The 24154-nt window shown below is 41.9% G+C and overlaps 1 protein-coding gene across 3 annotated transcripts in view; it reads left to right on the forward strand.

Moving 5' to 3' along the window:
* The first annotated feature begins 22 nt into the window (after positions 1–22).
* Slc38a1 (solute carrier family 38 member 1) overlaps positions 23–24154 on the forward strand; it is a 72203-nt gene continuing 48071 nt past the window's right edge. The window contains exons 1-4 of one of the 3 annotated variants that reach the window (XM_010638360.3): positions 23–292; positions 15557–15664; positions 16993–17107; positions 19801–20016. In XM_010638360.3, coding sequence (XP_010636662.1) covers positions 19895–20016 — 122 coding nt within the window. In that variant the 5' untranslated portion in view covers positions 23–292; positions 15557–15664; positions 16993–17107; positions 19801–19894. Of the gene's footprint in view, positions 293–9312; positions 9337–15556; positions 15665–16992; positions 17108–19800; positions 20017–24154 lie in introns of those variants that run through there. The other 2 variants (XM_010638363.3, XM_033763572.1) reach the window with 2 other exon arrangements.

Below are 24154 nucleotides of genomic sequence, written 5' to 3' on the forward strand. Positions count from 1 at the left end.
GGGGGTTGGTGCGGGGGGGGGAGATTCTGATGATGCAATCGGCCGGGAAAGGAGGAGAGCTGAGGCGGCCACTCCACGCCGCCTGAAGGTCGCCGCGAACCTCCGCCCTTCACCTTCCTAGGAAATCTGCCGCGCCACGCCGAGCCTCCCGCACCTTCCTCGCGGCCGGAGGCCACCTTTTCCCAGCTGAGGCTTTCAGACCTTGACACCAAGGACAGCAAACTGCAGCGTTCCGGGGACGGACACTTTGACGTCGTCTTTTGCCACCTTTCCCTTTATTTCCCAAGGCAAGGTGATTTCTCGGCTGCCGGGAGAGACGGGAAGTTGTAGTGGTGAGAGGGGCAGTAACTAGGCGGCGTGGAAGGAGGGACCGGCTGCGTCGGATGCCCTCAGATACTGCTTCTGGGAAAGGAAAAGTCCAGGTCCTCCGTTCTTCCCCGAACGCGCGCAGCGCGAGGAGGCGCAGGGGCCCCTGGTTGCACCTTGGTGTGGGCTGTGGCTTACTTTTTTTTTGGTTTTTAATGTTTTCATGGTGCCAAAGTGTGGCACCAGATCTGGTTACATTTCTCGAGGGTCAGGGAACACGCGGGTACGGAGGGCATGCGGCAGCGTACCCGAAGAGGGTGCAGGCCCCCACTTGGAGTTTCCGGAGTGCGCAGGGCCGGGAGTAGGGGGCCTGGTGCCCCTGGCTGCCAAGCGCTGCCGGCGGGGTCTCGGGAATGGGCCAGGTCGGCGGCCAAAGCCGGGGAGCACGAGGAAACAGGAGCACGCTGGCCTTGCCCCGAGCTGCCCCTCTGTCGGTAACGAGGGGGGCAGGCAAAGACGGGGGAGGGGGTTGCTAAAGGATGCTGGCGGTGGTGACTCACTGCCCTTTCTCGCCTTGGAGAGGTTCTTTCTAAAATGAAGTCAGGGCCAAAGTGGTTTTCTGAGAGCCGGATCTGCTGGAGCTGGCGAACAAAAGGCCACTGCTTGTAGGCGCGGATCGCGCCCCCCTCCAATCTCACCCCCCACCCCCGCAGCATCTCACTCGCTCGCGTCCCTAAACGTTGCCACAAAAGGCTTCTAAACTGGCCGGCTCCCGCCGCGAGGGAAATGCGCCTTGGGTCTTGTTGCGCCCCGCCCTCACCCCCCAGTAATCATCCCCCACTCCCTGAGCGTCGGGTTCCTCTGCGCCCACCTTAATCTTGCAGGTTTCTGGGCTTTACGGGCGCCTTTTACTTGCCGGGTCGCTTGTCCGGGTTCCTACCGAGCTGTAGTCACCAAAGGCACTAGTGCTTATGGCTGCAAAAGGAATTTCGCGGTAACCTCTTCGCGCCGTCCCGGTTGCCTTTCACAGGCTGCCTTCGGCCGGGGAAGGTGGTGCTACACTTAGAGTCCTTTGTGTCTCGCTCTGCGGCGGCGGGCGACCCAGGGTTTTTACCAGCCTGTTTCTTCGGTGAAAACCAAAGTGCTGCTGGGTCGCGTACTTTCTCAGACAAACCTATGGTGATGTACATAGTAAGAGTTGAAAACCCCACCTATAGGAAACGGGGTGCATTTGGAAGGGAATTTGACATTTCTGCAGTATTTATTACATTTTTTTAAATATGAGGGGGAGGGGAGAATGTTTGCAGAATGCAGGGCCCAGTGAAGCTGTAATTTGTCACCTTGATAGAAAAAACTGTGCAGCAACTCGTGCTTTTTCTGACGTCAGAAGGACAACGGAAATAAAACCTGAGCTGGCAGCTGGCTGGCCTCATTGTCAAATATCTCACACTGGGTGGATACTCCCGTAATTTAATCAAAACTGACCATGCAGCGATCCGGTCTGAGTCCCAGGATTTTGGTTCAGACCCCTGCCTCGAAAATGACTTTGCTCTTCAAACTCTTCAATTCTCAGTATGTTAACAGGAAACCTACTTGGTTTGAGGTCTTTATCTTGATGAGGCTTAACCCTCCCACCCCATGTACTGTATTCGGTAAATGTTTCCTCCCCAAGGGCTTGCTGCGTGGCTGCCAGCAATAAGCAGATTAAGTTCCTGCTTCTATGGAGCTTCCCTCCTCCCGCTGGAAACAGACTATATCCTTGCCTGCATAAGTAAATTTCAGGTATTAAAGCAGTGAAGACATAAAAGTCATGTGATGAGAAGGATGCTTGAGATAAAGGGGGCTGTGTGAACCTCCGGAGACTTTTGTCCTGAGACTTCTATGATAAAGTATCTGCTGTTTGAGTGGTGAGGGGATGAAGTGTGCCAGCAAGTACTTGTGACCCTCGACTTTCACTGCAGAATCATTCAGCAGAGGAGATAAATAGACTTTAGAGGCGTTTTCAGTTGTAAGACACACAATCTCTTGCTTGTGTATATTTTTTACGTTTCTCGGTGAGTTAAGACTGGGGTGAAAGGCCTGGTGTCTGGCTACCCTACATATTGTCTTTCCCTTCCCCTGGCAGTGGTGGGAAAGCTATGGCACGTATGTGGCAGTGAGCTGTTTGTATCATTGAAAGCTCTACAGGGTTTGCTGTCACTGCCCTAGGGTGATTGATACTCCAGGCAGAGCTGATCTTACTCATTGTACCCCTAATGTCTGGCATATAGCAGTTGCTTAACAAATACTTACTGGATTGAGACCTTGGCAAAGCCATCCCTTCCATCTCTTTGCGTCGGATTTCCATCACTTCCTTTCTATGTCTCATTATATGTCTGTCTGTATTCTTTTATACTTGAAACACTGGAGTCTTTTTTGTTGTTGTTTCTTACCACCCTTACGCACTTTTGCAGATGACCTCGAATCTTTTTGTCTGTGTCCCCACTGCTGAAGTTCAGATCTCTGTCATCTGACCCCGACATAGCAGTTCAAGTCGAAGGTGGGGATCAAGTCCTGTAGGGATCGTGAAGCAAGTATGGAAGGGCCTTGCGGATTCTAGTGGTGTGGGGTGGGAGCGGGGATGTAAGCCCCACGTGTGGCTAGGGATGGAGTTACTCTCCTCCACTTCAGGCCGTGCACCCCTTAATTCAATCAGGACACCTTTGTTAAATTTATATTCCAAAATTCAGTTCATATTTTTAAGGACTTTGCCTCTTTAAAAAACCTCCCCGGTGGGGGGGGGGTCACACTGCCTATGAAGTCTAAATTGCTGCACCAGGCACTCAGGACCCTTTGCAGTCAGCCTCTGTCTCTATTTCCACCTCTTCTCTCTGCTGTTTCTTTACTCTCCCTTTACATTGTGGTGTCCCAGCTGCTTTTCTGCCCCAGTAGCTGTGTGGATTCCAGGCTGGAATGCCTACTGCAATTGTGGTTTTGGGGGACGGTCTGGCCCAGATGCCATTTTCCCATCCCTTGAAAAAAAGTATTTGCTGAACACCTAGTTGGTTTTTTCATGAGGATTTGTTAATCTTTCACTTTTTGCATTACTGTCCCTCCAAGGTGGTAGAAGGTACAGAATCAGAGTTTTAGGCTGTGAATCACAGGTAAACACTAGGTCTCAATTTATTATGCCTGGGATCTTGATCAAGTTTGCTTATTGTCCTGGTTTTGTTTGTTTGTTGCTGTTGTTTATTTGTTAAATAGGGATTATGGTGGTGGCTGCAGCAGTACCTACCTTACTGAGTTATCCTAAAGATTTAATTAAGATAATCGTTGATGGGGTTTTTGGCACGTGGTTGGCATTTCATATATATTAAATTAAAAAGAATTTTAGGTTCTTTGTCTTTTAGAGGAAGTGGGGAAAGTTAATCAGGAAAATTCCCCTTACTGTTTGCAGTTCTATGGCTGTTTGATCTCTTAAAAGGTCTTTTCAGAGAAGACTATCCTAATGGAAACTACATTACTGTTTTCAGTCTCTGGGATAATGTGTCTCTGAAAGGGGGTGTGAGGGTGGCGGAGGTGTGTGTGAGAAGTAGGCACATTCACTACTGCAAGATGGACTTCAGAAAAAGGTATCTTGGTCCACTGACCCTGAGTTGAGTCTCTTTAAGCCATTGTTATGCTTATTTTTGGAATTTGATCACATAATCTTTGGTTTTCCAGTAATAAACTGGGTCAGGGTTAGGGAGGAAACATGACAACGAGTTTTGGGAGAAAGTCACACTTGGGCTTGTAGTCAAAAGACTGAGGACTGGGGGTGTCACTCAGTGGCAAAGGGCTTGCCTAGAAGGCATGGGGCCCTGGGTTCTATCCCCAGAATGAGGAGAGAGACAAAGACAGAAACAGATGAGTGAGGTTATAATGTGTCTTTGTGAGTAACTAGGTGGGAACCCTTGATCAGGTCATTGAATATTTTTGTTGTTCTTTTAATTTTTAAAGCAAGGTTTCACCGAGTCCTTAAATTGCCAAGGCTAGGCTGGAACTTGAAATCCTTCTGCTTCAGCCTCCCAGAATGCTACGATTACAGGTGCATGCCACCATGCTCAGCCTAATTGCATATTTTTATGCCTCACTTTCTCATCTGCCCAATGCTAATAATAGTATCTGAACTGCCTGCCTGCCTTGTCAATTGTGAAGCTATAATGAGAACCAAGCTGGCAAGATTCTTAAGTAAGTTAAAAGAACTACTCAAGATAATGATGGTCTGGAGTCAAACACACTGCTAATCTGCAGGTTTGTGGGAGGGGGTCATCTGATTGATTGAGAAAGGGTCTTGCTGTGTAGTTCAGGCTCATGGTGATCCTCTTGCCTCAGCTTCTTGTATGCAGGGATTACAGGTATGCATTACTATGCCTGGCCTGTGGGAGGGTTTTAGATTAGTGATTCTCAGCACCAGTTTAGAATTAGACTTAACCTGGTGTCTTTTAAGATCTACCTGTGCCCAGACTCCATCTCCAGAGATGTATTTATCATGAGATGAAGCCCATACATGGAAATTTTTTAAAAACAGCAGCAATGACAAACTATGGGGGTGATCCTGATATGCAGTGGCTTAGATTTAAGGCAACGCTAATAAAAACTTATCAAATTTTAGATGAAGAGCTCCCCATGTTGCTTGATAAAGTCGGTAATAATGCAACATTAAGAGCTTGACTAATTCTTCCCCTTGATTTTATTAAGCCAACCAGTTGACATAATGGAGCCACAGCCTCAAGTTACAATTTATGACCTGAATTTTCCCAGGCATAGATGCATGTCTAGTGACACAGTCTGGGCCACATAAAGATGTAATGTTCGGGTCTCAGTCTCCATCTCTTAGGAAGGGCAAAGAAGATTGGAAAAGAAAGAGACAATGAAAAGGAAAAAGAAAGGGACAGACTGTGGGCCCAGGCAATCTATAGATTGGAAAGGCTCGGAGTAGGAGACAGAGAGGAAGAGCAGAGGAAACAGTTGAGTTTAATTTACTCAACTGGTTTTTGTCTAAGCTACAAATTGGTGACTATAGTATCATATTAAGATATGGGAATATTTTGTGTGACTTACACTTTTAAAAAATTATTTTGAGTTCGTTGCCAATATTTAAAAAATCAAAAATTCATTCCAGGTCCTTTATGCCCAATATTCTTTGTTCATTTATCTTGTCCACTGGAGCTCCAGCTACATTTGTTTCTAGCTTTTAATCTGTATTTCCTAAGCCTGGCTGTACATTTGGATGCTCTGGAGAGCATATAAAATACCTGTGCTTGGATCCAGTCCTAGACTCATTAAGTTAGAAACCATTATTATGTGTGACACCCCTTATCGCTTTTATTTTTATAAAGCTCCTGGGGTGATTCCTGTGTTGAGTTAGAGGTGAGGACTACTGGTCTACTAAGATGGCTGATGTATCCACAAGTCCACTTCTTATCTTTGAAAATGAACCTTTAAGAAAGAGACTGTGGAGTCAGAAAATTTTAGAACTAGAAGAGATCTTTGAGAGAACATTGGTTCACCTGACATTCCAGAGACCCAAACAGGAGAAAGGAATTGTTCAAGGACTATTACTTGGTTTTGAATTATAAAGTGTCTTTTGTTACTTTTTTATTTTTTCAAATAAAGGTATAGTTTTAAAGTTTTCTTTTTTAAAATTATTTTACGTTTATTACTTTCTGCTGCTTAGATCTCTTAATATTTGTTTTTCCTACAGGAAAATTTTATAAAGAGTTAACTGTCAAGACTTGACTAATACTTAAGACTAAGCCATAAAATTCCTATCCATTGTCTTTGGTTTAAGAACAATCCTTGATCAGAAATATCATTAGAACAAAAATATACATGCAAAGGAAAACAAATTTCACTGTTCAAACTTATATTTTCATCTCCATAAGTTTTTTTTAAATTTGTAAAGCTTTTATTATTTTTAGCAATAATAATATGTGTTCATTTTAGGAATGAGGAAAATACAAATAATGAGAAAAATCATTCATATCTCACCACTGGGGTTTTTTTGTCTTTCATCTTTTGTAAGTTTTATACATAATCATAATATAGTATGCAAATTGTTATGGTTTATAACTAGATGTTCCTCCAAAGCCTTATGCACTCATAGGTGTGGTTCTTAGGAAGTGATTGGATTATCAGGGTTTAGAGCTGACTTGCTGTTAGGAGGTAGGGTCTGGTTAGAAGAGGTGGGTCACTGGGGGAATGACCTGGAATGGTTTATCTTCCTTCTCAGCTTCTCCCTTGACACTGGATGCTTCCTGATTGCTGTGCCTTGAGCATCTGTCCTCTGCCACACTTTTCTGCCACTCCATTCTGGCTTGGAGAGAGCTGACTCGACTGAAACAGTACAGTAAAGCTCTATTCTTTTAGTTGCAGGTGCCAGGTGTTTTGTCCTGGCAGCAAGAAAAGTGACTCCGATTGTGGTACCAGGAATTGGGTTGCTGGAACTATACCTGGCCATAAGGTTCAGAAGCCTTTGGAACTAGTTTGTGAAAGAATTTGGAAAGACTCCAAGATGCCTGTTGAAGAAGCTCTAGAGTGCTATAAACTGAGCTTGATGGTAGATCCTGGTCGGAGTTCAGAATACCAGAATGCTGACAGAAATGCAGAAAGTAAAGGCCAGGCTTAGGAGGTTTCCGTTGGGAACAAATACTCCATTGGCAGCTGGACTTCAGGCCATGTGTGTTATCCTCTGGCAGAAATTTTGCCTATATTTTACTCATGTCTTGAGATTTTGTGGGATACTGAGATTAAGGGTAGCAGACTAATTAATTGATGGAGAAAATTTCAAGCCCGCTTAACATTCAGGCTATAGCATGGCAACTGCTTGCTACTTTAGCCAGGTTTATCCTGAAAGTCAGGAGCAAAAAGCCCATTTGAAAAGTTTTCCGTTTCCCCAGAAAGAAATGTCTGGCAAAGTTGTAGCAAAGTAGAGTGTGGCTACTGAAAAGATTAGCATTAAAAAGAAGCCGTATCCTATAGAGTAGGACAATAGAAAACATAGCTTGAGGATGTGTGAAGAACCAGCAAGGCCCCTCTCATGATGGTAAGCTCAAACATGCAAAGGACAGCCGGGCATGGGGGCACAGGCTTATAATCCCAGCACTTGAGAGGCTGACGTAGGATTGCTGTGAGTTCAAGGCCAGCCTGGGGTACATAGTGAGTTCAAGGCCAGGCAAACTACATAGCAAGACCCTATCTCAGAAAAAAAATGTCTTTTAAATGCAAAAGTCAATGATTTTGAGAAGAGGGCCCTCTGCCCTATGCTACAAGAAAATGGCTGCTTAGAGAATTTGTTCCTTGGGATTTGGATCATAGTGCTCAGATAGTCACGTATTTGGAGACCTTTGCAACTATGATACAAGGGACCCTGGCTACTACTTCTAAAGTTGGCAGCAGATTTTGACAATATCCATCTGTGCTAGTTTTACAGACATTCAGAAAGCAAGAGTTGAGGGGTCAACAAGGCTTCCACCTAGATTTCAGAATTGAACCTCCCTGGGAGGGCAGGCAGTGTGCCCTTGAGAGGTCAGTGCACAAAATTATGAGAGTGAAGGTGAAAGCACAGTGGTACCTTAGTTTATTAACTTAATTCTTTCCATAATTCTGGTTGTGAACTGAATTGGAGAAGAACCAAATTAAATTCAATGGCTAGGTTCAGTGTTGACCTTATGGGGAAATTTGATTCAGTTCTTATCCAATTTGGTTGTGAGCAGAATCGTAGAAAGAACTGAGTTCATGAACCAAGGTACCCACTATACAGTGGAAGTTGGAGATGCCAGGAACGTGGAAAGTCTGCTGAGAAAAGCTACAAGGAGTGAGCAAAGCCAGCCCAAGAGGGAAGCTATGAGGCAGTAGCATAGGGGTAGGGCTGCCTAAGCATTTTGCAGTTCATATCTCCTTGCTACAACTTGCACTGGGTCCTAGACATGGAGCCACAGGATTCAGTGTTTGCCCTGCTGGATTTCAGTCTTGCTTTGATCCTATTCCTCTCTATTTTCTTGTTTCTACTTTTGGAATAGGAACGTTTACCCTGTGCCATTTTATTTCAGCAGTGTTTAGTTCTTTTTCCTCTGATTTTGTATGGGGCCTCAGAGCTAAGAATTTGTCTTAAGTCTCAGAGGAGCCTTTTCAGCAATGCTGGAACTCTCAGGACTTCGGCAGCTCTTAAAGATGGACTATATGTATTTTGCATAAGGAGATATAATTGAGTCTTTTGTGGGCTAGGGGCAGAATGTTATGGTTTATGTCTAGCTCTCCCTCCCAAAGCCTCGTGCACTCATATGTGGGGCTTTTGGAAGGTAATTTGAATTACGGGGTCTTATAGCTGACTTGCTATTAGATCTGGGGTCTGGTTGGAAGAGGTATGTGAGTGGGGCTGTGGCCTAGAAGAGTTTATCTCCTTCCTGAGCTCTGCCCTTAACTCCAGCTGCTGCTTGTCCACCATTTCCTGAGTAGCTGTCCTCTGCCATGCACCTTTGCTAAGCTGTCCTTTCTTGAAGCCAGCTGACTATGGGCTGAAACCTCTAAAAACTGTTGAGGCAGGAGATTAGGGCTTGGCAAACAGGCTGGGGGACTGTGAGTGATCTGTTAATTACGAAGTTCCAGGACACATGGGCAGAACAGTTCCCAAAGCCCTGCATGTGGAGCCAGTCAGAGAGTGCTAGCTTCAGTTCTTCTGGCAAGAAGGAGAACACAAGCAAGGTTTTGTTAGGAAGACTTACACCTAACTTTAGCCTGAGGAGTGGGAGACACAAAAGGACCATTACCACTGAGCTCTGTCCGGGCCGTTGAGTCTCAATTGTGCAGTAGTTTGCTGTATGCTTTAGTCTGTACTTGCTTTCCTACTTTTTTAACTCAGCCCAAACTCACTCTGAAGAGCATGTTGCTTTTCCTACCTTTAATAAATATAAAACCTTACTACCTTTTGTGCTTGTTTTGTCCAATTCTTCAAGACAAGAAGATACCAGAATTTAGTCCTGGAAGAAGACCCCAGAACCCAGTGACACTGTGAGTCAAAATAAAACCCTTCTCCTTTTAGTTTTGGGTATTAGGTATTTTGTGACTAAGAAAGAAATATATTGTTATCTTTCAAAAGCATGATATTTACATGTGACTCACCATTTTTAATGACTCACAGCAACCGGTTAAAAGTAGGAAGATGGCCAGGCATAGTGGCACATGTCTGTAACCCCAGCACTCAGAAGCCTAAAGTAGGAGGGCTGCCAAGAGTTTGAGGCCCGCCTGGGCTGCATAGTTCAAGGCCAGCCTGAAATACATAGTAAGACCCTGTCTCAGTCATCATCCTTTGCCTCAAAAAAAGGTAGAAAGATGCACAAAAAATATCAGGAAAATACTAATAAAAACATATGGCAATATTAATCAGAAAAAATAGAAATCAAGATAAATAATATTGACTAGGGATAAGGATGGTTTCAGCTAACCTTCAAATGCATCACTGTAAATTTATTTCTTACTCTTATCTTGACTATTTCATCTACTTCTCTAAACATACCTTCGTTGCTTAAATGCCTGTTGTGTATAGCTTCTTTACATTCCTAGAGAGATTGAGTCAGCCTTTCTCTCAGTTTCTTTTAGAAACTTTTGCCTCCTCTTCCTCAGGATTTGATTCTTCCTTGAGCTTTGGTTTATTCTTGTTTACCTTTCATTTTTGTGCCTGACTGCTTTTTATTTCCTCCTTCTTTTCCTCCTTATTCTTCTTTGAATGCAGTTACTGATCTGGTCAGTTTCTCCCTCCTAGTTTCCTAGCCTTGAGTGCTGCTAAGAACAGATCTGCAAAATTCCTGCACATTGGCTTGTTGCTCTTCTGGCCTTTGACACTGCCGCCTCAATGCTGAAGGAAGCTGCTCCCAGGTGGGAAGAACACTCCATAAGTTTTTAGTAATTAGGTCCATTTTCAGTTGATGAAAAAGCTTTTAAATTTTCTTAGTAGTCACAATGATATGTGCATTGTTCTCATTAAATTAAGCTTCAAATGTTGACTTTTTAATGTAACATATGACTGGTCTTCCCAGGTTGACTTAAGTCCTGAAGTTTCTATCTTATAGAAATCAGAGTAGTCCTGGAGCATCTAAATATGGGTAGATTCATTCCCAGACATCACAGGCCTGCCATATTGATCACAGGTATTTGAAAGAACCTGGGAAACCTCAGCAGAAGTGGAATCGTGAAGCAGTAGGAGCAAGTGTTGGGATGCTGTGACCCACATAGGGCCCGGTGGGCAGTCTGATCCAGGCAGTGGGTGGCTCCTTCCCATTCGGCACCGGAACTGACTTTTGTGCCAGGTCACTCCGTTGTGGGTGCTGAGCAGCATCCTGGCCTGTGTCCAGGAGACATTTACGGCAACCCCTCCATTGTGACAGTCGAAAATGGCTGCAGACATTGCCAAATATCTCTTCATGGGGACAATTGTCCTCAGTTGAGAACCATGGATCTAATACAGTTCTTTCTCTGGACTTTTAGAAATCATGACAAGAATTCTTAAACATTCCAGGCACAGTAGCCAGGACATTGATGACAAATACCTTCCATTTGTGTTTTCCTTTACAGTTTTAAATATATTTTCACATGAACTCCATATGCTTAGGTCAAATGTAATGAAATTAAGTGGCAGTGCCTAAGGAAAACAATGAAGAAGGGCTATCCACATTCCATTTTTAATTTTTCTCGAGAAACTTTGTTTTTAAGGATCGTAGAATATATATATAATATATGTATATATATATATATATATACATATATATATATATATATTTTGTCTGTATGTGTGCTGATAGCTTTCTTTTTAAGTTTAGTCACATCTTTATTGTTTGTGCTAGGGACCTTTGAGCTCTGTGGCTCCTTGTTCCCAAAGGAGTTGAAATTGTGTATAAAATAAGTTTTGAAATATAAGAGAGCTCTTGCTTTAAGCTTGTAAGTAACTGGCACAGCAGTGCTGTAAGAATTAATCACAAGTAAATAATCAGCTACAGGTTGGTCACTGGAGAAACATATCATACGAGAGGTAGACTTGATATGAGAAAAAGCAAGCAAACTGGGCTTTGAAAGAAATGTCATACTTAAGTTGGCACAGACTTGTTGGGAAGGTGAGGAGAGTGTATTTAGGACCCAGGAGACCGTGTGAATAGAGCAGAAAACTGCATTGGAGTAGACCTGTGCCTGGAAGGCAAGGATCAGACTGGGTGTAGGGGGAAAGGCAATTAAAGAGAGAGTTACGAGCAATCTGGGTTTGAATTCTAGCTTGCAAAAGTGAGACCTCATCCTGTAGCATTTGCAACCATCATGATTGGCAAAGGGGGAAGAGAGATGTGCAAGATGCACATTTCTTTTACAGGTGGCAGATGGCATGGAGGAGAGCAACAGTGAGGAAGAGAGTGTTGTGGAACTGTATGGAGAGCAAGGGAAGGGATATGCAAGGAACTTGGCAGGATACGGGGGCTGATGGGATAGGAGGTTGTATTAAAGCGACACCAACATTGCCAGGCTGTATGAAAGGAGAATGCACATTATCCTTAACAGAAATGGAAAAGCCAGCGTGAGAAGTCAAGTGATGTGTTCAGTTTTAGGCATGTGGTGGTTGAGATGATGGTACACATCCCCAGGGAGGGGTCCAGCTAGTATATAAAATACTTTCAGCTGGAAGTAGTGAAGAATTTATGGGATTGGTGTGTGTGTGTGTGTGTGTGTGTGTGTGTGTACAGGAAGGAACCTGTGAAATCATCTCTCCCTCCTGCCTTCTCATTTTATAGATGAAAAAGATGTGACATGTTAAGCGGCCTGATCACTATCAAGTAGCATTTAGGAGGGAGATCCTATTGCACAATGCAGAGGAATTCTAATCTCGTAAAATGAAAAACGATGGGGAAGAAATGTCTGAAGATGCCCTTTGGGATGAAACCTAACACTTTCAGGTTTGAAGCCCCAAAAGGAAAAAATTTGGAATGTGTGGACCAGGAAGAGTGAAGGACTAAAAGCTTCCCCTGCCTAAAGGGGGAGGAAAAGGGAGCTTCTTGACGGAGACCAAGAAGGGTGAAGAGTGGGACACGGTGGGAGTGGTCAGGAGTCATAGAATGAGGGCTGAGCAAAGCCACTTACCTTGGTTAGGTCTCAGTCTTACAGAAAAAATGGTAGAATCATTAAGGCTAAGAGATGGGCAGTACTTTATCTACATTTTGCAAGAGAGGATACAGGCAAAGAGAAGTTAGCCTACTTGCCCAGAATCACACAGCTCCTCAGTTGTAAAGCCAGAATTTGCCAATCAAGCATGATTTTGGGAAGGGGGTGATTAACACAAGAGGCTGCTGGCAATAAAAAGGGTTGGGGTGGATTCCAGACAAGGTTACCTGGCGGGCAAGGAGCTCTGAGAGAGGTGGACAGAAGTTGGGGAAGCCAGAGAGGACACATAGTGACACAAGGTCCTAGTGAAGCATTGACCACGAGCACTGGTTAAGCCACAGGTCTTAGGCAAGAGGAGGCAAAACACTTGTTCTTCTAGCTCCTGGCCTTTTCACTACCAAAGGCTGCTTTTGTTATCCTCCCAAGGACCCTAGGTTCTCTAAGATTTTGATTAACAATTCTTAAGATTTAATTGAAGTATTAATTAGATTCAGTGAAATGTCCATATCTTAAGTATGTTTAATTTGCTTTGACTGTCAACTTTAATATATTCATTTCCTATTTTTTATTACCCAAAGATATGTGACATTGCTAATCAGAACCTAGGATTACTGCACAAAATTCATTCAATCTCACTAAAAGTAAGGATACCTAATGCTGTAAGTAACTTGTTTTTCTTATCTGGGGCCTTTTCAAATATACATCCATATTAGCCCATAGATGCATAGTATCATCTAAGAAAACACAGCACTGTTAGATGCAAGCACCCTAATTGGGCAAACAGGCACAGTTAGGGGAAGAGACGGCCAGGAAGAATAGGACCACTGTTGGCCTTAGGAGTAACACTTTATTTTTTAATTGTACATATTTAAGGTATAAAATATGATTACTATAGGCAGGCAAGTTAACATATCCATCATTACCTTCTTCTGTGTGTGTATGTGTGTGTGTGTGTGTGTGGCAAGAACTACAATCTTCTCTTTTAGAAAAAGTCCCTAATACAATGCACTATTAACTGTAGTCTTCATGGTTATATTATGTTTCTAGATATGTTTATCTTCCAGTCTGCAACTTTATGTCCTTTGATCTAAATTTCCCCATCCCCCTTCCCACCAGTAACCACTCTTTTATTTGTGTGTGTATTCAACTTTTTTTAAAAAAAATATTCTACATGTAAGCAAATCATGCAATATTTTTCTTTCTGTCCCTACTTTATTTCACTCACTGAGCAAAATGCTCTCCAGGTTAACCTATTTTGTGGTGAATGGCAGGATCTTCTTTCTTAAGGATATATAATATTTGTGTGTGGGGGCGGTGAGATAGTTTCTTCACCCATTCATCCACTGGTGGACATTTTGGTGCTTTCCAGTCTTGGTTATTGTGAGCAGTGCTACAGTGAACAAGGGAGAGCAGGTATCTTTAAGAGATGGTGACTTCATTTTCTTTGGATATATGCCCAGAAGAGGGATTGTTAGGTCATATCATAGATCTATTTTTAATTTCTTTGGAAACTTTGGTTTACATTTCCACCAACAACGTAAAAAGATTCTCTTGCTAACACTTTTATCTCTTGAGTTTTTGATAATAGCCATCCTAACAGGTATGAAATGATACCTCATTGTGTTTTGATTTATATCCCTTATGATTACTGATGTTGATCCACTTGTGTCCTTGTTGGGGAAATGTCTTATTAACATGTTCTTCAGAACCACTTATCTAGCTATCATGGTTGATTCTCAGAAGTTGAACTTGGAGAGGTATGATCATATTATTTCTTCATGATAATCAATAACTATTCATAACAGATTTTTAAATTCATTTATGTGGCTGGATATGTAGTGATACTCAGGTGATATTATTCTTACTTCTTTCTAGTCTAGTTCTGCAAAAGACAGAATGTTGTAAACTCCATTTTCCATACTTGCAGCTGAACTTGTAGATATGGTTGAGAATTCACCAACAGAGAGTGGTGGTGGGAAGAACAGCAGGTCTAGATAGTGTAGTGATACTGTTATCTTTTAAGTTTGACAGTGTTGTGGTGATATCATTTCAAAAGAATGTCCTTTTTTTTTGAGACAGGGTCTCACTATGTAGTTCAGGCTGCCTTTGAACTCACTATGTAGTCCAGGTTGGCCTCAAACTTGCAATGCTGCCTTAGCCTCCCAAGTGCAGAATTACAAGTGTGCATCACCATGCCCAGCTGAGGTTCTTAGCTTTTAAAGACATATGCTGACAATTTTCAGGTGATGGTGGGTGAAAGTAAAGAGAGAAACAAAGCAGTTGTGAATTGAAAATTGTTGAAATTGGTAAATGGGAATTCATTATACTATTTGGTTTATTTGTATATATATTTAAAAATTCCCATAAGAATTTTAAAAATAGGATTGGAGATGTAATTCAGTGCACTTTTATCATGTGTAAGGCCCTGGGCCTAATATATAGCACCAAATAAATAAAGGGAGGAATGAATAAAATTAAGGCTCTCGGGCAGAGTTTAGATTTACCCAAGATCTTTCTATCTCTCTTAAGCCGACAGGATTTCATACAAGGAGTTAAGGACCTATATGTTTGTTGCATTTACTGGCAGAGCAGGCTAAAGGCTGAGTCTCCAGGAACAGTGATCATCACAGCATCACTGCAGGGCCTGCTGAGGTGAATGGCTACTTGTGAGGCCATTGGGAAGCCATCATCTATCATGATGCATGCTTCAGGAACACATCCCCTGAGCCTGATTTGGTCACCAGGAATCACAGTCACAGCTCTTGGCTCCAGGCCACCTGCTACCCTTGCAACAGCTGTGCCAGCGCAATGGGTGTCCTGCTCCCACCACCATCCTGTTCCATGGTGAACCCTAAATCACATCTAGAAGTCTAGCTGCAAGAGAGTGTGGGAGTACAGTTCACACCTTTGTGGGTTTTGCCAAATTAACTAGCAAGAAGTGAGAGCAAATCCCAAACCAGCCAATCCACCACACTGTATTAATTACTAATTAATTAGTAATTAGTACTGTTCCCACTACAAATAATGTCTCCCTCATCCCCAATCTAATATTACTTATCCTTTTTCTCTTTTTCTTTCTTTTTTGTGGTACCAGAAATTGAATTCAAGACCTCACACTTGCAAGGCAGGCTGCAGCACCACTGAGCTAAATCCCCAGATTTATGGTACTGAATATTGAATCCAAGGGTGCTCTACCATAGAGGTACGTCCTCAGCCCTTTTAAGGGGTGCTGAGTATTGAACCCAGGGCCTTGAACATGCTAGGCAAGTGAGCTATATCTAAGTTGCCTAGACTGGCCCCTGCCTCCTGAGCAGCTGGGGTTGCAGATGTATGCCACTACACCCAGCCGATCTTACCTACCTTTAGAACAGTTCAAGTCCTATCAAAAAACCTTATTTGATTTGTTCAAGCCCTATGTATTTCTCTTTCTACCTTCCTTACTTTTTTCCTTCCTTCACATATGTATGTACACATATTATATGTGTATATTTATATGTGGCTCTGGAATCTTTCTGGACTTGACCCATCATGTGGTTTGATATCTACTGTATAAAATGTTTTATGCTACACTGACATTTTATGTGGGATGACCTTGCTTGCTCAAAAAGACTCTAAGTGACTTAAGACCAGACAAGTTTGTGTATTTCCTTCTTTGATACATAACAACATGTGGAGTAAAAAGTAAGCTTATGTATTTTACAAGGGTACTATTGTAATGTATACCAGTAACTGTAGCAAGATGATAATGCTTAAGTGTCTCACAAAATTGTGGTATCAGAAGTGCTCTATGCTGAGCAAATTGTAATTTGTAACCTACCATAAATGTTGAGAGATGGTAATTATGGCTAACGTAAAGATCTTTAGATAGTGACTCCAGTTTGCCTCTTAATTAATTATATGGCCCAATGATTGTGTCTTAATCTCTCAGTGAAACTGTAATTCTTTGTTTCTTGAATTCACCCCGTACTTCCTCCCTCTGTAGGTTAACCACGTGCTCCCTCTGCTAAGTTTCAGTCAGGTCTCCTTTCCCCTGTCCCTGTCTTCCCCATCAAGCAGTCTGAGTTTCTGGCAGTACAGGCTGAGTGTCCATTTCTAGCACAGTCAAAAAGTAACTGCCAGGCGTGGTGGCTCATGCCTATAATCCCAGCACTCGGAGGCTGAGGCAGGAGGATCGCTGTGAGTTCGAGACCAGCCTGGGCTACATAGTGAGTTCCAGGTCAGTCTCAACTATGCAGTGAGACCCTGTCTCAAAAAAAGAAGTAACTGAGCATGAGCAGTAATGGTGTGGACCTAAGTTTACTGGCGGAACTCAGGATAGAAAATAATGTCACGTAGGGCCGGGGATTTAGCTCAGTGGTTCTGCCGCCTGCCTTGTAAGCACAAGGACCTGAGTTCGATCTCTGGTACCAAAAGAAAAAAAGAAAATAATGTCACATTGAGTGAAAAAATATGTTTGTCTAAAAACTCAGTGGCATAATTTTCATCTTCTTAATACACACATATTTCTTTTCACACTGTTTGGTTTTACAGGTATTCGTTGAGTGTGTGCTGTGTACTGGGAGGCATATCTATCCTCACAGAAAAACTCTGGAAGGCTAAATGGCAATACCTATACCGTGATCAACTTTGCTTGCTGAGATAACAGGTGACTTTTCTCTTTGTTTTACTCCATTTGCAAAATTGTGTTTTCTACAGAAACCTGTATAATTTATTTATAGGGAGCTAATGTATTTTTATAAAAACTGTTTTTCAGGATGCTTACAGTATAATGCTCCAAGAAAGAAAAAGAGGTTAAAAACTATAAAATTCCCAAAGTTAAATTACTAAAAGAGAGGGGTAGACAGAAATAGAAAAACTGAATAAGGGACAAAAGGGTAGAAAAGAAAAGTAAGTAAATGTGTTAATATCTAACAGTGGCCCATTTGTGGGTGGTGGCCTTTCTTTTACAATGTTTGTTTTAAAGATTTTTACAGTGAGCCTGTGTTTACTCACTTAGAACAAGGAAAAAAAGTTTTCAAAGTCCAGCTCAAAGTAACTTTTTTATGAAGCTGTCTCAGATCTCTGAATTTGACTACTTTTTTTTTTTTTTTTTTTTTTTTTTTGAGACAGGGTCTTGCCTCTGGCCTCCTGGGTGCTAGGATTATAGGCATGAGCCACCATGTCTAGCCAGAATTTGACATTTTTCAAACTTTCTGAACTCCATAGCACTCAATAGATACTTGATAAATTGAAAGAATAGTATTTTTCAGTGCAGCCTCAGCCTTGATGATAGGTATCGCTAACCTTGTTCCTTTTCCCTTTTGTTTTCTAGTGTTGATTTTTAAGAACAAATTAGATTTCAAATAAGTTATTTTATAACAATAAAAATGCATTCCATGTGATTAGCTTGGACTGACATTTGCCTACTACTGCCTTATTTTAGTGCCAGGACTTGTGTTAAACCTTTGTCTTTTGCCCATTTTCTAACTAACTAGTTATGTGTATGTTGTTTATATACTACACATACATGCGCAATATGAAAGTTTAAATATAAACAGTAGATTCCAGAGCTATTATTGATCCACCTCTTTTCTCAGAAACTTTGGGTCTGGTGCAGAGAGAAAAAGAATCCTTAACATGGATTGGAAACTCCATCCCCTGGATGAGCTCCCACCAGCCATGTAACGTCATTTCTGTAGCCTTAGAGGTGGTCTTCTAGGGGAAGTCAGTGTTTCAAGGCTTCTAGAAATCACCCAGTGTAGCCCACTGAGACAGCTGTCATCAGAGGGGCCAGGAGCTGAAATGGGTCCAGAGTCTGAACGCATTTCAGCCTTTGCACAGTAAAGAGCCTGGGAACCCTTCCCGCTGTGTCAAGGCCCGGAAAGGCCAGTCTCTTGTACCACTGTAGCAGCTTGATCACCCAGCTTCAGCCTGGGAAGCATGGGGCTCAGATATCCTTGTCCTGATTTCCTGACCTCCAGGAGAGGCCTGCCTGCAGGAAGGAAGAAGTTCCTGGAACCTGAGATATTAGGCGGTATTTACATTTTGGAAGTTTTAAAGGATCCTGAAATCAGGAAAGTTTCATACTAGAAGGGAGATTGTGTGAAAGAAAAAGAATATGTGATCTGGGTGTGGAAAGAGAAGAGAGTATCTGAAAAATACCCTTTTAGGACACGTTCTGTGGGTCCGTAAAGTATCATCACTGAGTGAAATGCTTCTTGGCATATACTAGGATACCTCTAGGTACCATAGAGTTCTGTCTCTTAAGTAAGTCACAGTCAGTCATCTTATAGAATTCAGGATCTGACAAAATATCAGAGTGTTCTCCAAGGTGGTTTGCCATTGGAAGTATACTGAAAGAAGCCTCTTGGACATTCTGCTTTATCCTAGGCCCCCACCCTCACTGAGGGTGTCTGGTGAGGCTGCCACGCATAGATTGGCCTTGCTTTTGACGTTGCCTTTGCCTCTCTGGCCACCTTTTTTACTGTGATGCTGTCCCTCCAAAACTTTCTGTTCCTTAAATCCAGTTAGTGATCCCTCAAAAATATAAAGTACAGTAATCCATGTGGGAGAAAATGTGAATTCTGATGATGTTTTATTTCTGATGAGAAAATAGAGTAGCTGGTAGATTAACCAAAATCCCCTGAGCATGAATTTTTAATTCCCTAATTCCCTGACATGGAGTGCTTTCATTGAAGAGATTGATTTAATCTCTTGCAGTTGATGGATAAACTTATCTTATCTGCTCAGTTTCAAAGCAAAACCTGTCCACTGCCCAGTTCACCACCAGGTTGGGTAGTTGATCCCTAGGTGATGCCTTTTATGTAGAACTCATGGTTTTCTGAAAGTAGGATTGCTTCATCGGGGGTGCTTCTGTGTCTCTGAGGTCTGTACCCAGCTATACGTGTGCTGTGTGACCTGACACATTAAAAGCACCGAATCACTTGAGCACAGTGTTCTATAAGAGTGTCTATATTGCCTGCTGCTATGATAGTGTTCCTGTGAACATAAGCATAAGATTATAGGGCATGACTCATTTTACAGTTAAAAGTGGAGGGAAAATTTTGAAAGACAAAATAAAATTTAGAGATGAGCTTTTGTAATTTATTTATTTATTCATTTTTTTGGTACTGGGGATCGAACTTGGGACCTTGTGCTTGCGAGGCAGGCGGTGTCACCGCTGAGCTAAATCCCCGGCCCAGCCTTTATAATTTGATATACAAAGATTGCTTTATTGTGCCTATTGGTGATATGTGAAAGTTGCATTTTCGGTAAATTATTTGTGTACTTGCAATAGTTCATTTTAATCAGTGGTATTTGCCATATGTTTAATTGTTTTTTATCTTTGTTATATTTTAGGGATATTAAGCACATATATTTGCTGTTATCTGCTTTGAATACTCTCAGAACAGGAGAAATTTGGACTGATTTTTGAACTACATTCCTTCTAAACATGATGCATTTCAAAAGTGGACTCGAATTAACTGAATTGCAAAATATGACAGTGCCTGAGGATGATAACATTAGCAATGATTCCAATGATTTCACTGAGGTAGAAAATGGTCAAATAAATAGGTGAGTATTTTTCCACTATGAATGAAATAGCTCTAAAAATTTATTCTGGATTTCTGTTTTTCTCTTGAATTATTCATTACTAAAGTTACGCTCCATTTGAAGATGCAATTTGAATTTCTTGCGTGACATCTGTTGGGCATAGTCTCCCATAGCAGTTGAAGCAAATAGGAAAGTAATTTATTCATCTTTTCAAATCTTTCAGTTGAGTCTAGTAAAAATGTATAAAGACATTGGACCCCAACCACCCTAAACTTTTAAAAAGCTCTGTGCTTATGAATTAGACAGACTGTTTGAATTTCACTGCATCTCATATCTGAATGTGTACTATTGATGGTCTTTATAAAGGGAATAGACATAGGTACACATTTCAATCAAGAAATGGTCAAAGTTGCATTTGCCAATAATCCAGTATTAAAACTAGGAACAAGTGCATTGTTATTAAAGCACTATTTGTAGGGTGGATTTTAAATAATAATACAAACAGTTGGGTTCACATGGCTCTGTTAGAGACTATAATAGAGAAATAGTAAATGAAAAAGAAAGCAAAGGAGGGGAAGTAGTCAGAGTAGAAAGAGGGCTCAGCTGGGTGTGACGCCATGTGTAGAATCTTAGCACTTGGTAGGCTGAGGTAGGAGGATCACTACAAATGAGTTCGAGGCCAGCCTGGTCTACATAGTAGGACCCTGTCTCAAAAAATACAAAGGAAGAAAAAGAGGAAAGGAAAGAAAGAAAGGAGCAGTAAGGGGAGGGAGGCTTGGAAGCTCTTGCCCTTAGGTATGACCTTGGACAAGCTCTCCCAACTCTTGGGTCTGTATTTATAAAACTGTAAGAGTAGAACCAAATGTATTTTCTTTCAGCCGTTTGGGGCATTCTCCAACTTAGTTGTTTTTAGCTGACCTATGTGACTCCTCAGCAGGAAGCTCTCTAGCTTGGGAGTTAGTGGCATCACCTCTTAACAAGCTGGGAAAAGACAGTAGGGTCTCCAGGACAGTTTAGTAAAACACAGCAGTGGCACACAGCAAAGAAAACAGAGAAGAGACTACAGCATGGGAAGACTTTTTTGCCAGCTACTCCTCAGAGGACTAATATCTAGAATATATGAAGAACAAAAACAAAAAGCTAGATCCGCCCCCAAATAAAAGACCTGATCAAAAAATGGTAAATTGAAATAAAGAGATACTTTTAGAAGAAGTGAAAAAAATGTTCAGCATTTTGGGCCATTTAGAGAAATGCAAATCAGAACAACACTGAGATTCCATCTTATTTCAGTGAATAACAAAAAGACTCAAGAAACAACAAATTTTTGGTAAGGTTGTGATGAAAAAAAAAAAACCCACATTGTTGGTGGGAATGTAAACTAGTACAACCACTGTGAAAATCAGTATGGAGTTTCCTCAAAAATCTAAAAATTTCATTTGACCCAGCTCTACTTGTCCTGGGCATCTTCCCGAAAGAGCTAGAGTTACCATATCACAGCCTGCATGCACACACAGGTTTGTGGCAGCACAACTCACAATAGCTAAATCATAGAAGGACCTTTATGTCTAGAAACAGATGAAGGAATAAAGAAAAGGGGACATTTATACAGAGTAGAGTATACTCAGTCATAAAGAAGAATAAATTTGACTCATTTGTAGGAAAATGAATAAATCATGAGACCATAATACTGAGGGAAGAAGTAAGTCAATCACAAATGATGAAATATCACGTGATTTCTCTGAGAGATGCAAACTACACATAATTAAAAGAACAAAATAAAAGAGCCACGTTGAGAAATGGGGTAGACTCTGTGGAGATGGGAAGGGCATCAAGGGAGGGAGGAAGGGGGAGACCTGGGGTGGGTAAAAATGATCAAGATGTAATACTATTATGTATCAACACCCAACTTGGAAGTAATCTCTATGTATCACAAACATATACTAATAAAGTTTTTTTTTAAAGAGCACCAACATTGCTATGATTTGGGAGGGTCAGCAGGAAACTTGGATACAAGAGGATAAGAACATTTGTCAACTAATCAGCCATCCTCGTAGAAATCATTTTGGACAGTCCAGTGGTATAGTGTATAACTGAAAGCCCAACAAAGGATTTAGCTGTCATTATTTACATACCCTCTAAGTTCCATTTTTCCTACCTTGAAAGAAGGTTAAGTCCCGACTCAGACAATTCCCTTCATTATCATGCAGGTATTGTTTATTGTGTGTTAGGGTGTTTCTTTTTGTTTTCGAATTTACTTCTTTCACCATTTTTTGAGTAATGATGACTAATAATTACCATTTCTTGAATGTCACGTGTTTTAAAGGTGTTACCACATATCCTTGTGACCATCATGTAAAGCAGGTATATTGGAAATGAGAGAAAATTTTAAAATTTAATTACAATTCAGGAAGTGGAGGCTAAGCATATAAATACATACACACACGCGAACATACCTACATATATAGCTTGGCCACAGTCACATACAGGTCTGTCAGAATCCTTCAGAATCTGTGGCAGTGCTTGGGATGATTCAAAGCTAGGTTTTGCTTAGCTTCCTGCCATTCTGTGCCCTGTGCCCTGGAGTGTTTTCTGCTAGTCCCTGCTGACTGACAAGGCAAGTGGGACATTTTGGTTTTATAACAACGCTTTGGTCTTGAAGCAGTGTAGTCTAAAGGGCCTTAATATGAGTCATTTGTAACAGAATTTTTTTTTCTTTTTTTTGAGACAGGGTCTCACTATGTCGTTGAGACTGACCTGGAACTCACTATGTATGTAGTCCAGGCTGCTCTCAAACTCACAGCGATCCTCCTGCCTCAGCCTCCTGAGTGCTGGGATTACAGGCGTGCACCACCACACCCAGCCATTTGTAACAGAATTTGAACTTGATTTTTTTAAAGTTTCACTTGCTGAGACTGTTATAACATTTTGGATTACCACTTGCAGGTGGTAGACAGAATGCTTGTTCTCACCCAGATGTGGGCCTGCTGCCCAGATGAGCTCACTTCCCCATAGACTAGGACAAGGGCAGTGGGGTCAGAGAGAGGGGAACTGCGGGGTGCTGGCCACTTCTGCAGAATTTTGTCCTGCTATTTCAATGCAGTGTGCTATAATGTGTTTCTTTCCTTATTTTATTGCCCCTCCTTCACTGCCATAGATCACGAATATTGCTTCACTTTTGGTTCTGGGACAATGAAATTAAAAACAACATAGGACAGCATGAAGCTTGGTGCACAAATACCAGACGAGATCCCCACCTATCTTGTTGAAGCGCCCCCTGTGGTCTGACTCACTGCATTGGCTTGATTTAGCACCCCTTGTTCCTGCAGACTCTGCAGCTAAGCAGCCCTCAGGACCAGCTAGATGAATCTAAAGAACCACCCCTCCCCAAACAGTGAACTTTAGCAAACAGTACCTCTTTTTTTAGGAGGCTAGAGAAAGTGTTGAAAACTGTTGATCTTGTATCACCTGGCAGCTAGTTGATAACTTTTCCTGGAAACTCCCTACCAGGAGACAATGAAAATCATGTTTTTTTTTAATTTAGTTAGAAATAGAGTAGAGCCATTTTGGCCACTGATATACCTGTCATTAGGCTGGGAGTGCTGGTGCATACCTGTAATCTCATTACTCTGGGAGGCTGAGGCAGGAGGATCACAAGTTCAAATCTAGCCTGAGCAACTTAACAAGACCTAAAATAAAAAAACAAATAAATAAAAAGGGCTGGGGATGTAGCTTAGGATGAAAGCCCTGAGTTCCATTTCTGGTACTGCCAAAAAACAAACCTATTATTCCAGGACCAGGGATTTAGCTCAATTGCACCACGCCTGACTCACAAGCACAAGATCCTGAGTTCAATCCCTGCTACCACACAAAACAACAACAAAAAACTACTGTTCCAGGGGGAGGGGAGAAAAAAAACTGCCCAGTTCAGTTGTTTTGTTTCATGACCTGATTTTGGGTTTTAGTCATAGACATGTATGCCTGGAATCAACACTGACTCAACTGTGAGCTTCCTGCTCCCCCTCTCTATTTGAAGTCTGGGCTGATTTAACTTCCTTCAGGCCATTAGTCCTGGCTTCTGTGTACGACGAGTCGCAGGCATTTTGCTGTGCATGAGATACACACAGAAACTTTGTTGAAGAGCAGATTTTAGTTCAGTAGG

This window comes from Fukomys damarensis, unplaced genomic scaffold (assembly GCF_012274545.1).
Source record: "Fukomys damarensis isolate Sample0158 unplaced genomic scaffold, DMR_v1.0_HiC HiC_scaffold_15, whole genome shotgun sequence".
NCBI lineage: Eukaryota > Metazoa > Chordata > Mammalia > Rodentia > Bathyergidae > Fukomys > Fukomys damarensis.